Source organism: Triturus cristatus, chromosome 1_2 (genome assembly GCF_964204655.1).
Source record: "Triturus cristatus chromosome 1_2, aTriCri1.1, whole genome shotgun sequence".
NCBI lineage: Eukaryota > Metazoa > Chordata > Amphibia > Caudata > Salamandridae > Triturus > Triturus cristatus.
The window spans coordinates 946,626,637-946,644,167 of NC_140580.1; the positions used below are offsets into that span (position 1 = coordinate 946,626,637).

At 41.3% G+C, this 17,531-nt stretch overlaps 1 protein-coding gene across 1 annotated transcript in view; it reads left to right on the forward strand.

Annotated features, from left to right (window-relative positions):
* Window positions 1-13,417, forward strand: part of POLE3 (DNA polymerase epsilon 3, accessory subunit) — a 117,910-nt gene extending 104,493 nt beyond the window's left edge. Inside the window, exon 5 of the mRNA XM_085609954.1 lies at window positions 11,886-13,417. Within this exon, the coding sequence (XP_085466080.1) occupies window positions 11,886-12,055 (170 nt within the window). The 3' untranslated portion in view covers window positions 12,056-13,417. The remainder of the gene's footprint in view (window positions 1-11,885) is intronic.
* Window positions 13,418-17,531: the final 4,114 nt, after the last annotated feature.

The following is a 17,531-nucleotide window of genomic DNA, read 5'->3' on the forward strand; positions in this document are numbered from 1 at the left end:
ATATGTATTTCCCTAAGCATCTACTACTTGTGTATCCCCCCACATTTGTACTGATCCTTCTGCAACTTGCAAAAGTTTATTAAATGCCACAACAAAACAGTGCCACAAGAGCTGGCTACAAAGCCTTTAATAGTCCCGACATACAGGATGGTAGTGAAGCACACCACCCGCTAAGCCAATTATCTGCGGCACCTCCTTTATGTACCATTTTCTTCTGTAGACTATGTAGTTTGTGTAGCCTCTGACAAAGTTCCATTGTTCGCATCATTCACTGGGACATAAATACAACAAGCAGTTCCCATCTGGGTGAATACCCCTCCTTCCATGGCCATCATAAGGTCAAGTACATAACTATGCTGCATAATCATCATTGTCATGGCACGCAGCTCTTCCTTTATAACATTACATCTATCTTTTGTGGTATTATTGGTTTTAAGAAGTTCCCATCTAGTTATTTGTAGCCATCGAGCAGTTACCTTTGCCTGGACAAGCGGTAGAATACTACCAACTGAGTATCATTAAACAACCTGTACTCTAGGGGAACATTATTCCAAGTGCTAGTGCCATAATATTCTGCATCTCTTCTCCTCCAGTGATGATGTAATAAAGTTGTTGGAGGGCTCATGGGGTGTTCTTGTAGCGTTAACAGGTTTACTCCCAGAATTACCACACAGGAGTGTGTACGTTTACCAGTGTGCAGAGGCCATTCCAGTTTTCGATGGTAACTGAGTGTTCAGTAGTTCTTCACACTGACACCAGTAGTCCATGAGGCTGGAGGTGCCCCCTGCATGTCATCTATTGTGGCACTGTGGTTAGCATTGTAGCCTACATTAACTGTGCCGTTTCCTCTGAAATCTAAAGAAGCAGACGTTATTCTCATCACTGTCTCAGGACTCGCTGTACTATCTGTCCTAGTGTATCATCCCATATACGCGCACACATTTTGTTTTTTTACAGCATCCTGACTAATATCCGTACCATTCCATAAAGATATGGCCCTACAAGAGAATTCAGTATCGGAAAGTCTTTGCTCATGGGCATGAACTGCTCCAGTAACTCTAAAGCCTGTCCTACGAACACAATCTGGGTGTAAAGGATTTACTAAATAACTATTGCACTTGTTCGGCTGGCTTGTTACTCCTAAAAACCCTAAACCTAAGACCATTTGTATCCATTCTGCAGTGTTAGGATGGCTTGTTTTCTACATCCATGCTTTCTTATCCTTAAGAGCGCACCAGTACTGATATATAAAACATCTGCTAAATAGTCATATCATATTTTGTAGCATTAACTAGAAGTTGTACTACCCTAACTTGTTGGCTGCATTCGGGCCTTAATCCTACACCTGTAGAGATGTAAAAGATCTAAAGCTGTGCTTGGGGATACTGCTTTAGTTGAGTATAACTAATAAATCCTGTGGCATTAAGAATTAATGAGCACACAAAACACGATTCATTAGTACTTTCTGATCCTATGTCTGACATGTTGATACAAAATGTTATCTAACAAACTAGTGTGAATACTATGAGACTCATTGGTATGAGTAGACCGTTCTCTTCACAGGTGTGTGATAGTAGAACTAAAATATACATCACTATAAAGATGCAATAGTAGAAATAATAGTATCAAGAGACAAAAGGAAACTTATATACATAACTTTCGTTTTGCTTGTTCAAAAAATTGGCAAAAGGCGGAGGGGTATATTTGTACAGTTACAATCTCCCCTCCGCCTCCTTCCCCCCCCCCATTCTCCTCCCCTTGTTCCACTGGCAGTACTTGGTGTGATGCAGGATTCATCCGATAAGTGGATCCATGGTTTCTTGCCATCTACCTTGAGGTCAGTGGGGCTGGCCACCGTCGCAGTAAAAGAACCGTCAAATTGAGGGTCTTTCCATTTTCTGTCTAGTTCCATATGTACACCTCGTCGCCTGTGTTTACAGTTTGGAGGTCGACCTCAGCAGTGACGCGCTTTTCCTTTCATTACCTGTTTAGAAATTAACTTTAAAGCTTTTGTTAGTTAAGAGAGATAGACATGCATTTCATCATTCAAAATTTCAGCTGTACTTAATCCCTGTACCTTACTACTAGTGGCAGGTATTTGCATATTCATGAGTCTCCATGTCGCTATCTGATGGGGTGTCAGGTGATGATCAGAACTAAGCGTGTTCCAAAGTGAGAGTAGTGCTAATGGTAAGCAGTACAACCCCTTTTAATGCAACGTGGCACATAGCTTGCTGATCTTCTTCTCCAGTGAGCCGTTTAGGCGCTCAACAATGCCATTGCTCTGGGGATGATAAACAGAAGAAAGTTTATGCTTTGCCCCGAACATTGTTGTGAGATGTGTGAAAATTGCATTAACATAGTGTGTGCCATTAGCAGATCTCATCCCTTCTGGAATTCCCCAGCGGGGAATCACCTCATGGATCAGAAACGTAGCAGCTGACCTAGCATCACAGTGGACGCACAGCCCTGCCTCACTCAATCGAGAAAAATGACAACAACTATGATATCCAAAAAATCAAGATGGCTAGCTTTAAAAGGACCTGTGGTCATGGTATGGTAGAATAAATCAACTTCAATGTGGGATTTGGTGATAATTGTTGACAAACAGTACAATTATGAAGGTACATGGTAAGCATATCCTGCAAGTTGGGAACAAACCAATCTTGTTGTATTTTCATAGACAAATGATCTGTTGAGATGTAGGCTGGTAAATGCAATTGATCAAGACTATCATAAGTAAAGCCTGAGGCATCATTGGTTTACCTGTAGATATTTGTCTATAGATTATGTCGTCCCCTGACTGAGAGCACCCTTTAGTCTCCCATAGCTGTTTCCCATGCAATAGAGCAGCTTCCTGTAATTCTCGAAGTTGTTAATGTGCTGTCTCCGCATAATCAAGTGTAGTATTGTCTGTGGTAGCGTTTGATTCAGGCGGCGAGGTAGTCTGGGCCACTAAAACAGACATGTTCTGAACCTAATGGCACAGACGAGGTGTGCGTCTAGTTGCGTCGCTAGCTGCCCAATCTGCTAATGCATTAATACGGTCCATTAGTATGTGCCACACATTTCATAACTACGACTGGTAAAGCAAGTGCTTCTATCAAGCCTCTAAGAGATTCCTATGCATAACAGGGCTCTCGTTAGATTCAAGGAAGCCTCCCCTGCTCCATCTCCTGCTAGAATGTAAAGTGGTAGTTCCATAAGCTGAATCTGAATATATTGTGATGACTTTTCCTATTCCTTATTTAAGAGCCACTTTCAGTTCTGCTGCTTGTGCGGAATAATTTGCTGGTAGTGTTAACTGCTCTACTATGAGGAGTGTGCCTGAAGAATCAAGCTATTGCACCCTGACTACTGCCGCACCTGTGTCTTACGCCTGTGTCCTGGTCAATAGTAGAGGAACTATCAACAAAATAAACTATGCTACTGGGAATAGGATCATTTGTTGCTTGACTAGATTCATAAGGGGGGATGATGCACATGACTGTGCAACATCTACTCAAGTCTAATGTAGATGAGCAAAAAAATGTCGCAGGATTCACCATATGACACTTAACAAACTTCAAAGATGGTAGTGACAGTATCACTTCATATCCTGATACTCTTTCTGTAGTTAAAGTAGTCTTAGCCTTATAAATGATAGCAAATACTGCTAGTTCTGTATAGAGCGTCAAAGGTCCCCGTGGGGGTGCTCTTCTGTACTGGAAAAGCTGCAGTGGCGAGAGCTTGCTCACAAGGATAATGTCCCCTCGTCACTGAATCCAACTGTCCAATAAAGTATGCAATGCGTTTGTCATAAGAGATATTTTTGAGTAAGGACAGCTGTCATCACTTGACCATTGTAATCACAAAAGAGCTATAACTCCATGGTGTAATCGGAAGTCCCCAAAACTGGGGCCTTTATCTCAGTCTTCAATTTTTGGATAGTTTCCCTAAATTTTGGTGCCCACATTATCTTATCGTTTCTGTTTTCCGCCTTTTTAATAGAAGCTAGCAAAGGCACTATTAAGTACTGTAATCAAAGTTCCATCGTCTCACATAGTTACAGAGGTGAAAAAGCGTCTGCATTCCCTTAACAGTTTCTGGCTCAGTCATTTGACGTATAGATGCTGCTCTTACAGGAGGTACTAGTCAACCAGAGGCTGACAATAACTGTCCTAAGTAATGCACCTCCTCCTGACAATACGGAACCTTATCTTTCTCTACCTTGTGTCCTCTCTGTGTGAGAGTAACCAAAAGAGAGATAGTATCTTTTCTACACTGTTGTTCTGTAGGACAGCAAACTAATAGGTCGTCGACAGACTGCAACAATGTACTGTCACACTAAAAATTTGACAGGTCATTTTTTACCACTCTGTTGAGAATGCTAGAGGTCTCTCAAAACCCTTGAGGCAAATGAGAATACAAATACTGAGTCCTGCGATAAGCGAACACTGTCAAATAATGACTGTCTGGATGGAGAGGGATGCTAAAGAAAGCATTCGTAAGATCTATGACAGAGAAAGATTTAGCATACTTTGGAATATTTGTCAAAATAATGGAAGGATCGGGAACAGTTGGAAATTCTGGTACCACTGTATTCAGAGGGCACAGGGATTGAACCATATGCCAAATATTACCCTTAAATCGAAGTAATACAAGGAGACACTCCAGGGTAAATTACTCTTTGTTTTAGCAACACCTGTATAGTAAGGTTGATGACTTCATCTGCTTCTTTGTAAAGAAGTTACTATCTCGCCCTAGGTAGGATAGCACTTTCCTTCAATGTAATTTTGAATGGAGTTGCAGTACGAATAACGCCTACATCATAGGGACCCTTGGTCCACAAGGTGTCGGGTACTTGGGAAAGATCTGCTTCCCTAACAGAATCAAAAGCTCTACCTGGGGTGGGCAGCCTTACTTTCAATCCTGCTCTCAACGGTATGTCATCCTGAAAGACAATAACTTTCCTTAGAATAATCATCAAACAGTTGATCATCCAGCATTTTGTTAACCATTTTACCTGGCTCATTGAAAACAACACATGCCCATAAGACCTGGTTGTGATCACGGGCTACCAGAGCTCCGTAGGTTGGTATTATCTCTAAAGCCTATATTTGTAGTATCAAGCCATTGTCCGTTATCCAAGAATCTTGCCCTTGTTGCCAGAAAAGGAACTCTTTGGGTAACTGGACCTCCATTCCCAGTAACTGGTGTTTCTGCTGTTATTGTGTATACAGCTGTGGTAAATGCTTCTATATCAGTGGGTCGAGATCTGATTTGATCTCAAGTAGAGGAATCTACTGTTAGTTACTGCTTTGTATCTTTGCTGTGGCGGCATTTGTTGTGCTTGAGCCATTACAGGTTGCTGCGCATTTTGTGCTGATGTCTGAGGTACATATATTATTTGCAGGTTTGACTGTGGCTGCACTACTGTATTCCAAGGCTGACTGTAAACCGCTATCCTTCCATTTTGTTCATCCCATATCTTAGTCCTGCAATCTTTATTGACATTTCCATTTGTGTGACAATTATGGCATGTTTGATCCATTCTCTGGGGACCTATCCTGCCCCTTGCTATACCTTCTTGTCCTCCTGTGCTGCTTCCTTGTGTCCTTACACTATCCTGCGGTTGTGGGTACTATTGTTGGACTGTCCCTAGGACCGATCCCATAGACATTGATTGATGTCATCTGCCACTACAGGCCCTTCCACTGCCCCTTTCTTTGTCAACTTTTGCTGCACTAACTTGGCTGATGCTTTCTCTGTCACCTCCTGCTTGTTTCTCTCTTTATCCTGTTTTGTTTTACAACAATGAAATAATAGGTGCCCGTATCTCTGTCCATGGTTTGGCTTGTAATGCCACTATGTTGTCTAGATTAACCTGTACATCAGAGGGTAAACCCTTCTTCCTTACATTGTAAAATAACACCGGATAACCCCCTGTTACTTCCCAACTCTGACCTACTTCTTGAGTCCATTTTTCATTCATCCTGCTAAGAAACTGAGCGGGGTCTTCATTTGGTTGCATTGATTGAGTCATGAGGGCCCTGATCTCTGGCCTGTCAGGATACCTCTACCTCAGCTGGTCCCAGACTACTGTCTGGATTAAGTTGAATGGAGAACTATCATATCTAGTCTCAGTAAGGGTGACATTTCTCACTCCTGCTTTATGGAAAACATTATCTGCCTCATCTCCTATAAGGGAGCTAAGTAAGCCCTTTATGTCCCCTAACTGCCAGGTTGATGCGTGTAGTTTGACACACGTGCAAACATTTCTGAATGTAGGGATAATCCCAGTCTGGATCTCCCTCACCATAAAGAATGCAATCCTCACATTTGCCATTTCCCGTGGATCAAAGACGCTTCCCATGGCCATATCTTTGGGGCTAAACCTTCAGTCTATCCTGCTAAATTATCCACATATGGTACAACACTGTACCAACTATTTTCTCCTTCGATGACTCACTACGGGGGTAGATCAATGCCACGCAGTACTGACTAAACACTCATCTGCATCATTGGTCTATCATATAGTGTCAATCCTCCTATAGATTCACAAGATCCTATCCTGGGATCTGGCTGCCCATGTGTTCCCTGAAACCGCAACTACTCAAGTTCTGTTGCTCAGGGTCTCCTAGTTCTCGAACATTTCCTGCTTCTCTAGTGTTGGTGCCATTATGCAATCCCATTGCTCCCTTTGTATGATCAAAATTGATAAAGGGCCTTTCTTGAGTGCTAGTGTCATAAGTAGGGTGACTCTACTCTATTCCCCATTCACCCCAAACTTCCCTGAATTTGTCCTGACAAATTATCGAAATATCCTTCTCTCATAGCCTGCTGCGCTTTCTCTTCTATCCTCACTTCATGATAACCATTCCTGAACACTCTCTAGTTAAACTATTGCGCTCCCCTTCTACCAAGGTAGTAAATTATCTTCAGCCCTCGTAAAATCCTCATTCTTATTGAGTACCTGGCAATCATGCCATACTAACAGCCCTATCTAAATAGCCATCTAACATCATCTGCATCTCTTCGTTGTGGGGGTAGATATTCACTTTGTGTTATTAGTAACACTTCCTGTTAGATCTCTTATCTGTATAAGTTCAGTGTTACTAATAAACAAGCGACTGATCATCACTATCTCTTGGATCCTGCTCTTCAACTCTACCTTCCTGAGGAGACGCTGGATCTAAATGTAGTGTAAATTGGGCTTCTAATTGTCATTGGGACTGAGTCACCTACCCTTGCGTGTTGTGTGGAAGTATTCCTGTGTCACAGTTTTGACATCTGTGTGGCAACATTAGGGGATCCCTTTAGAGATTGTGAAGGGGTCTCGACCTCCGGATTCACAAATCCCACTGCGGCTTCCTGTAGCTGCGCCAATAAATAAATGCCGGGTACCTTGCGGGAAGTGTTTCTGGAATCCTATGGAGGTGTGAAAGAAGACGAGCTAATAGAGGTCTCAGCATATAAAAAATCCTTTGATTTTTCACAGAAGACTCGCCATAAGGCTAAGGTGACTTCTCGCTTCCGTAATACAACTCCAGTTTATTTACTCTTAAGATGTGTAACAATGTGCTCTAATATTTTGTCATCAAATGTCCCTTCCTTTGACCAGGGATACGTGTATTTCTGAGTGGCTTTAAACCATTCCATTCAATATTTGTGTTGCCTTTTCTGATCACCTGGAAAGGTCTTTTGCATATGTTCTAAGGGAGTCTCCGAAGTCCCCAGTATTCCTAGCAGTTTAATAATCTAATCTTTTGTCTTTCCATTTTTCAGCCGTCCCTCCATGTCAAAATAATGAAACACATATTGGATTCCCAACTTCGAATCACCCACATTGACCACTTCCAACTTTATATTGGGATAAACACTCTGAGATGCAGAGCCTAACTTAATATTGTGCAACACATACACAAGCTAGCCTGCGATAACCTTATTTACATTATATGTATGGTTATCATTGCTAAAGAGACAACTCCTGCAATATACAAAAACAGGGAACAAAGTCAACATTATCCTTACCTTAAAGACAGCAACTCAGTGTTCTACCCTCCCTCGTACATTTGCAGCACTTTAGGCAACACAGTGTCTGCTTACCTCATCAAAGATGCACAATATTCTATGCAGCGGGGAAAAGCGGTATTCCAGCAGCACCAGTCAGTTGAAGATAAATGGGACTCGTATTTGGCTCACCAACTGCTGTGGGGAAACCGAGATAAAGAAAGAGACAAGAATCCTCTTGGCAAGGCAATTGCAGGTTTACTGTTGTGGCAGGGAGAGTAGCTATCTCCACACAGGTAAACAGTTGGTCTCTAATGGCTGCTTGCAGGTAGCCACTTAAATAGTCACATGAATAATATGTCTTACAAAAGGTCCAATAATAGGTTACTCAATTACATTTTTGTTATAAAAACATCACATCCCCCGTGTCTTTAAACTCCTGACATTTTCCTCTACACATTCATTATTGTAATTTTAGCAATGCTTAACAAACCATTTATTTGCTTTTTTCGTGTGCATGTGTTTTATTATTCTTCTCCCACGACTTCTTATCAGATTCTGTGTACCCTTTGCTAACTATCTCCTGCTCCTATTCTTCAATCATGTTTTCAGTATACTGAAAGAACAGAATATGTGCTTGTTATACTGTGGCCATAAATTCATTTTGGCTTGCAAACACGGGGTTTCCTTCACCTAAGACCTGGCTGATCATGCGCTCTATTTCCTAGTGAACTTTTCACCTGTCTTGCATCACTTTAGGACTTGAGCCTGCACTGCACTTTCACCACATATAACTCTGACACCCTTCCCAGTAAAATTCCTGATCCAAAGAATAATGTCCATATATATATATATATATATATATATATATATATATATATATATATATATATATATATATATATATATATATATATATATATATATATATATATATATATTCACTGAAAAAACCATAGGTTTCACACATGTTATAGTTAGCGGAAATTTTACTGATAAAAAACCAATGAAATTCCCCCGTTATAGTTAGTGCAGGAAACTATAACTCACGCGACCGCAATCTTCTGCTGATGCTAATACTGTATTTAGACACTTATTTGCCCATGTCTTCTTCCATAAATTTTTAGCTATACATATATTACAAATATTTTTTTTTCATAAAGACACATATGTCATCAGCAGAAGATTGCGGTCGCACGAGTTATAGTTTCCTGCACTAACTATAACGGGGGAATTTCATTGGTTTTTTATCAGTAAAATTTCCGCTAACTATAACATGTGTGAAACCTATGGTTTTTTCAGTGAATTTGCAAGGTTTTTTAAATGCTAATTCCTAACTATAACGTGTGTGAAACCTATGGTTTTTTCAGTGAATTTGTACGGTTTTTTAAATGCTAAGTGACTTTACGCCATTCGTGGCGTGCGCGTCCACTTAACGCAGTTCGTTCCGTGCGCGCACCGTGCGCGCACAGTGAGCACGCGGTGCGCTTCGCGCACCGCGCGCCCACTTTACGCAGTTAGTGCCATGCACGCACAGTGGGCACGCGGTGCGCTACGCGCACCGCGTGCCCACGTTACGCTAGATGGGCCATGTACGCACGATGCGCTTCGCGCACCGTGCGCACATGGAGGACATATTATGCGCTTCCTTGTGATGGGTAATCTGTTGAAATTTTTTGGGGAAATGCTGTGCTCTTATATGTCATGCACAAATGGTGGCCTTCGGCCACCATTTGCACACGGGGTGGAGAGAGTGTGGATTTGTTTTTTTTTTTTAATTTTTTACCGTGCGCGTACGGTAAGCGTACGGTAAGCGTAATCGGCGAAATTTTCGAAAAATAAAAAATTACCGTTTTTTGCCTTGGGGGATCTTTGAAGACTCAACTAACATGGTTATGTGCATGGGCGCTGTCTAAACAGCCCCTTTATATGTTTTTGGCATTTGTTAATCAGCTCCCCCCTCAGAGTGCGAGAGAGAAAATGGCGGCCGCCGCTTCCTGGTTTCGACCGATTCGAATGTTTACTAAGATCTAACAGCCAATCAGAATCGCGCTCGCGCACGCCACCGTACGCGTACGGTAAGCTTACGGTAAGCGCACCGTAAGCTGCCACAGATATATATATTGATTTAAAGGCTATTTTCTCAGATTCTACTGAACAGATTTACACCAAACCTACAAAAGGCACTTCCTTGACCTGGGGACTACCTCTCTGCCAAATTTCATTAAATTCTGTTCAGCCGTTCGGGCTGTAGCCCTGTCTAAAGGTCCTATGAAAAAATGCATGGGAAAAACGCGTTTTGGGACCCCCCTTTTATCTCAGCCCCCGCTTGACGAATCCCCCCGAGACTTTCAGGGTAGGAGCGGAGCGTAGCGCCCCACCTATTTTGAAAACAAACTCCTTGATAGTGCGCATCCACTACTCACGCACTTGGCTGCCCCAATAAACAGCCGCGGACCCGCTGTGTGTAGCACTATCAAGGAGTTTGTTTGTCTCCGTGTACCATGCAGCAAGAAACTTTCGAAATTTTTACAATTGCAACAAGCAACCCACATGGGTTTGAAATTGACATTGAAACTACCAGGCCCAGGATGCTTTGAGACGGCGTTCATTAGCCGGCCCACAAGGGCGTGACTATGTTAATAAATTATTTAAGGGAATCACCTGGCAGTGGTGCTTGTTTGTTTTGTGACAGTTGCCAGAGAAGAAGGGCGTAAGGCCCGAAACGCGTCGCAAGAACTGTCTGGAGGTTGGGGGCAACAACTCCTTTGTGCTATATTCATCCATCTCGAGTGCATCCCACAAAAGGCAAACCCTTCAATGAATATATATATATATATATATATATATATATATATATATATATATAACCTGAGCAGAGCTTTTCATAACATGAAAATGGTTCATAATTCTTTGTAAGTTTCTGTAAAAGCATAACAGATTAATCTGTACAATTCAAGGTCCTAGTGGTACTACTGAGCAGTTAACAAAATATTGAGATCTTCTTGCTCTGCACTTCTCTTAAGCACTGGTGTGGTGTCCTCTTGTTTACTAATAGTGTGGATTCTGCTTCAAGTTATTGACTCCATCTGGAAAGGTGGCACCCTTGTGAAGTGTAGTCATCTTTCGAACTTTCTTGAGCAATCCAAACTGCTAACCCAATCTATACAGTTAGCATTGTGAACCTCTCAAAGTAACAAGCCAAAAGGTGCTAAACCTTCTCAGGCATGCAGGGGGGTTCTACTGCTAAATTCCGAGCTGTTTGTAAAAGACGTTTGAGTAACCCTGAACTGATTACACAAACTCTTCGGACTTAGAATCATCCGTTTCTCTGGTGGCTTTGCATCTAGATTTGTGGCTTTGAGATGTTGTACTGGAGTTTATGCCTGGAAGCAGAAAAGAAATGAAATAATAATTTAGATTACCATGGCATTCCAAGTGCCTTTCGCAAGGACATCCCAAGAATCATGAAAGGGTACCACATACTAGCAGTCAAAGCTCCAGTGCACTGAGTAGATAGAATTATTAGGATGAATGATGAAAGTGATGTAAAATTAAAGACGGCTGAGCAGTTGTGAGTGGGACTGATCATGTGCTCGGGAATCCAATATATTTAAACTGCGTGTGCTGTTGATCCTTATCGTCACCAGATTGGACATTCAAGGCAAAATAACCAGGTGCGATTTACTAGAATATTTGTACAAACACTGATGTATAAATTGTCAAAAAATCCATGTAGAATAATCAGTAGACCAAAATGTAATAATTCGAGAAATTCTTTTAATTAGAAAATCGTATTTTAAAAATATTTTCAAGTCCAGGTATATTTGAAGAAGACCTGCTAGTCTCGTACTCTTCATGATGATTCTTTCTCTTTTCTGTTCGTGTTTCAGTATACAGGCGAGGGCAGAAAGGGAAAAAAGACGCCACAGAGCAGAAGCGGAAAGACAAAGAAAAGAAGCCGGAGTCTGAAGAACAAGACAAGAGCCGGGAGGAAGAGGAGGAAGAAAGGATGGAGGAGGAAGAGCAGCACGAGGAAGAGGAGGAGGAAGTTGAAAATTGAAATTCTTGCTAGTACTACTTGCCTAGAGATGGACAACAGGATGGAGGATTACTTTTCTGCTGCCCTCTCATGGCTATTTGACCAACACTTCGAAGTTTGAAACCTATGGTCTTTCTGTGGAGAAATGGAATTCAAGTGTGGATATTGTTTGAAAACATTTCTGGAAAAATGGAAGCAAAGATAGCACTGGAAAGAGAAGTATTTGTATCCTATTATGGGTGAATGAGACATTTGGTAAACTTTTTTTTTTCCTGCCATGTATTGGCAGCTGTTTCAGGCCCTTCCAGGTACGTGTATTACCACACTATTAAGAGATGGCACCAATGCTTGATGCCTTTCTTTCCAATCACTGACCTTAAATCATACCATATCTTGAGCAGGTCAGTTTGTTTGTCCCAGTAAATGGTCTTTATAATCACCAGCTAGACTTTTCCATCCACTTCACCATGAAGAGTCAAATGATGCTATGATCTTTAGAATTGCTCATGAACAGCATCCCTTGATAATGCTTTGCTCTATACATTTAGGTCAGTATATCTTCTACAACTTATACTTGGCCTTGGCATTGATTACGGAGTCTAGATCCACTGTCTGCATAGGTTATTCTCAAGATGGCCCACTTCTTTGCTATTATGAAGCACATGAGTTCGGTTTATTGTAGTTTCTAGTGCCAACACACAGTTTACTAAGTTTTCCCTTCACCAAAATTCAGTGAGTGGCTTCACAGTTTAGAGTAGGATGGAAAATTGTGTGAGTTGGTACCTGAATTGAGGTGCCTTCTCTCCATAGCCTTCTGTTGTATCTTTTTTTGTTGAGTTGAGTTGTCTTGTGTAACTGAGTAGTGGATGTGGAGACCTCTGGAAGCTTACAATGCCTTTGGTTGGTCTTATAAGTGCTTCAATAAATCAAGGCTAAAAATGGATCAAGAGCAAATGAATAAGAACAGTTGCAGGCTTACAAACTTTCCTAAGTATTTCCTCTTGAAAGCCGAGCGGTGGTCATATGGCCCATGAATATTGTGGTCATCATTATGTATTTGAACAGCTGTCATCTGCCAAACCTATGAAACGTATAAATGACATTTCAGAAATGTCCAGTTTTAAATGCAGGTGTTTCTGCAATTTTTCTAAGCATTTTGCTTTATTGATGTAATTGTAAATCCAATATCTATGTTGTATATCCTTTAAGTGAATATGTAAACTTGTGTAACCTAAGGTTCAAGATGTATTTTTGTAGTTAATTTGCTTCTGTTGAAGCATAAAGGGGTTGCATTAGACACATTTATGTGGCCATAGAACAGGGAACAGGTCAATTTCTATGATTCAGTTGATCTTCAATAAAATTATTCTTGAATTTAAATGACATTTATTATAGCCAACTGATCTTTTTCTTGTGGCTATCTATGCCATTCTAGCTTTTCCATCTTCTTGAATGGTTGTGAAATGTGCAGCACCAGCAGGACCCGTAATAGCTTATTTTTTTCTAAAAAGCATGCGATCCATATAAGCTCTTTGAGCTATGTGAGCCTTTAGTCCTTCATGCGCGGCCCTTGCCCTTGAGCATCCCAAACTGTTTTGGTTTTCCATCTGATGGCCATACACAGGAAAGGGCATCTTCTGATGCTCCACATTTTTTTGCACAGACCTCCCTGTACGGTTTTCCCTTCCTGGAAAAAGTATTTTCTTAAAATTCTTTCATTGTCTTTGTCATTTAAAAAAAATAATGTAGGGCCTGATGTAGATCTTGATGGACGGGTTACTCCATCACAATGGTGACTGATGTCCTGTCCTCCAAAATATAAATCTGATAAGAAATAATGGGATTTAGTAACCCGTCCGCCAAGATCCAAATTAGGCCGTTAGAATTGCTACCCTTTACTACCTCTTCTGCTGAAGACTGGTTTCAAACATTGCATCAATGTAGTTGATCCACACAAGTCCTGTGTGTCTTGATTGAGGAATAGCCATTTGCTCTTTTTTGTGCAGGAATCCAGCCAAGATCCCCAAGTATGAGACTCCTATCTATGTCCAAGGTTAGTTTGGTATGGCAGAATATAAGCAACATTTTGCCAGAATGCCACCCAATGCGCTTAGTCAGTGGGCGTTGTGATCAGGCCCATAACCATTTCGGTATTGTCTTTCTGTGCCAATAGTACAGTTGCCACCTTGCGCTTAACATGGTGAATCCTCTAGGGCATGCATTTGGATGTTGCTTTTAATGGGAAAGACCACAGTTACAATACTTGGGGACAAACTTCACTGGGCTACCTATTCAAGCCTGATAGTCATTGTGTGACTAGTGAGGTGTGCTTCTGCTCAGAAGACCTTCAAGTAGGTGTAGAGCAATCTGAGGTAGATAAATCACCCTTTTAGAGCCAAAGTCCCAAATGAAGGTTATATACCGAGTAATAAAATCCTTTTTCACTGGAGATTTCACCTTACTCTCTGAGACCTGGCACTATGATAGACTGGTTTTATCTATGCTGTTTGGATGCATAGAAGACCCTGTAATAAAGCTTGCTGGTTTCCTGAAATTCCTCAATGCAGTGGGCAAGGAATGTGGTTCCAAAACATTGGGGCTTGTAGCATTCCTGTTTTTTTGAATGTTCAATTTTCAGAGAGATACTTAATGGACAATAAAATGAAAGGTAGAAAAAAAGCACTACTTTCTTACTAGTTCCCCGGGTATTGCAAATTGTATTTAATCAACCAACTGTTAGCCTCTCAGCACAGATTTAGGTGAGGGCTGGAGAATAAGTCCTCCACAACTCTTCATGCTAAGGAATTCTGTTCTTTGCCTCAAGGATTGCCTCCTACTTTATATCCTTTTTTCTACAAATTATGTCATTGTTTTTTCACTCCACCTTCCCACCACCCCATACTTTTCCCTAATATACTGGTCCCATTACCTGTTGTATTTATAAAACAATGCTCCAAACTGTATTCATGCCCTCTTAACCACAGATAAAGATGACCCCTTCCTCCTAATGGTGCTGGACCTCTTTCGACACAGTCCACAATTCTATTGTCATTCCCCACACTGAAATCTTGAATTGCATTTACTGTTGACATCCTTCACTGGTTCTCCAGCTACCTCTCGACCTGACACCAAAGCCTGCAAATTGCTTACCGTTGGTTGGCTTTTCTTGTCCATTTGTTTGTGCCTGCCCTGCAGTATGCACTTTACTCTTTACCATCTTCTTCATTTGGCTGCCATGTGTCCTTCCACTGCTTAATTTTAGGGAACTACTTTATTTTTTTTGAATGAGCACTTCGAGTTCCTATGTGTGTTCCAGCTCTCCCCTGTGTCCTCCCCTACCCAAGTGCCACAACGTTCAGTTTCTCTCTTGTATACTTTTCCCCCTTCTCCGTGCTTCATGTTGTTCTCTTCCTCTTGTGCTCCCTGCTCCCCATGTTGCTGTCACCTTTGTGTGCACCTCGCTCTCTCAAGGGCTTCTGCCCTGCGCTCCTTGCACTTCTCCCCTGTCCCCTCACTTCATTGTATGTTTCTCCTCTGGTGTTGCTCCATCTCTCGAGCACTATTTTCTCCAAACCTTTTTTTTTTTTTTTTTTTTTTAATTTACTGATCAAATTGGCCTCTGCACGAAAATGGCGCCCGCCTTACACTGCTTGTACACACATGGGTAGTGTTGTGTTGCATGCACTTGCCAGTGGAATGACATCTGGATGCATCATTGCCTCCTGTTTTCAGGTTTTTTTTACAATTATTTTTACAGATGTTGCACGGCATCAGGAAAAAGTATTTTGCATTCCCCCACCCTCACCAATGCTGTTCAAAATCTCAAAAGCCCATTGGTAAAGTTGATAGTACCCAGAGGCAAGACATGTTGGCTATTAAAATGTTTGTTTCGAAATTTGCACGTAAGTAAGCCTTCTAACTTTTTCCCCACAAAATATATCCAGGCCAAATGTTTATGCTTTTTACGCATATGTTGGCTACTCTAAATGTTTGCAGAGTTTTTATGATTCCCCTTGAGGAAAATGAGAATGTAGCCAAAATATAGCCTGTTTTCAATTTTTTTGTAAAATAGGGGAAAGTGCTCTGGAAAAAAGTTTGTTTTCAGCGGTGGCTCGTCCGCTAAGGCGGAGGATTGTCGCCCCACTGCCTCATCTGGAAGCTGAATTAAAAAAATAAAATGTTATTAACCACCTGCTATTATCATTTTGTTTTTTGCATTCGGCTTGCAGTTGAAGCTAGGGTAGGTTCGGGCGGGCAGGGCTGGGCTCCCCACATCAAAGGGAGGAGGGGTGGTGGCTGTACTTTAAGGGTGCATGACGGTTTGGTCGGCCGTCTTAGGCCAGCCAAACTGTCATCTGCACTTGCGTGTTCTCCACCCAGGCTGTATAACAGCCTGGGTGGAGAATGTGCCCAGCCTCCCATTCCCTGTCTGTGCACCGAACTACGGCACTTAGACCAATCACAACACTTCTGTAAGGCATTGTTGTGATTGCCTGGGAGAGACTGGGAGCTTCCTTCTGCAGAGAGGAGGACGGAGTAGAGGCGGTGGCCGTTGGTCGACGATATTAAGGTAAGTGCTATTTTTACCCTGTTCTGTAGCAGCCGCTACCGTTTGTTTTGCTAAAATGGCACTAAGTAAAGGTTTGCTCTGCTAAGATCATCCTCTTCCTAGGTTGCAGAAATAGGCAGAGTTGAAGGGGAAAAAGATCATTTTTTAAGTTTTTCCAATTTACTAAGTCAATATTTCTTATTTTTGCGGTTTAAATATACTTTTTGGAGGGAAAGAGGTGTATAACGTATGGGTGAACCTTGATAACTATATTTCTAAAAAGTCTGAACATCTGTGACTTTAGCAAATTGTCCTTTGTGTAGATCGGTCATGGTTTGCCCAAAGAAACTAATTATTGAAAAGAAAGAAAAAAAAAACAACCATGAGAAGGAAAAATAGAAATAGGTGACTATTGTTAGCTGTAATTTTTTGCCCCAATATCCAATTTACGAAAGTAATTTACCATTATGTCCATCAGACTCTTCTGGTCGCATGGCTATGCAGTGTTTGTTGGTTATCCAATGAGACGCTCTATCTAGAGGCATAAACTGAGATGCTACTTATGATTTGTTTATTGTATACCACCTATGTATCAGTTTATAAGGTAAAATCTAAAGAATGAACAATGGGTAGGTAAAAAAGCTTTGCATTTTCAAATGTGACAAAGAATCTGAGTTTAGGAATATTGGGTATTTGTATTAGAATTTGGGGCTACCCATAATGTTGTGTGATTAGGAGGACGGTTTGCAAAATGTATTCTTCCACACTTACTTACATTTGGAAGTCAAAAATGGATTGAAAATGAATAGATTATAACAAATGTTATTCAATTTTGTGTTCTCACTCTTATCTTGATGGAAAAGGTACCCTATTTGTGTGATTGTTCCAATTACATGCATTGGGCAAGGCCAAGATATCAACAGTTTTCCTTGGAATTTCAGACTTTGT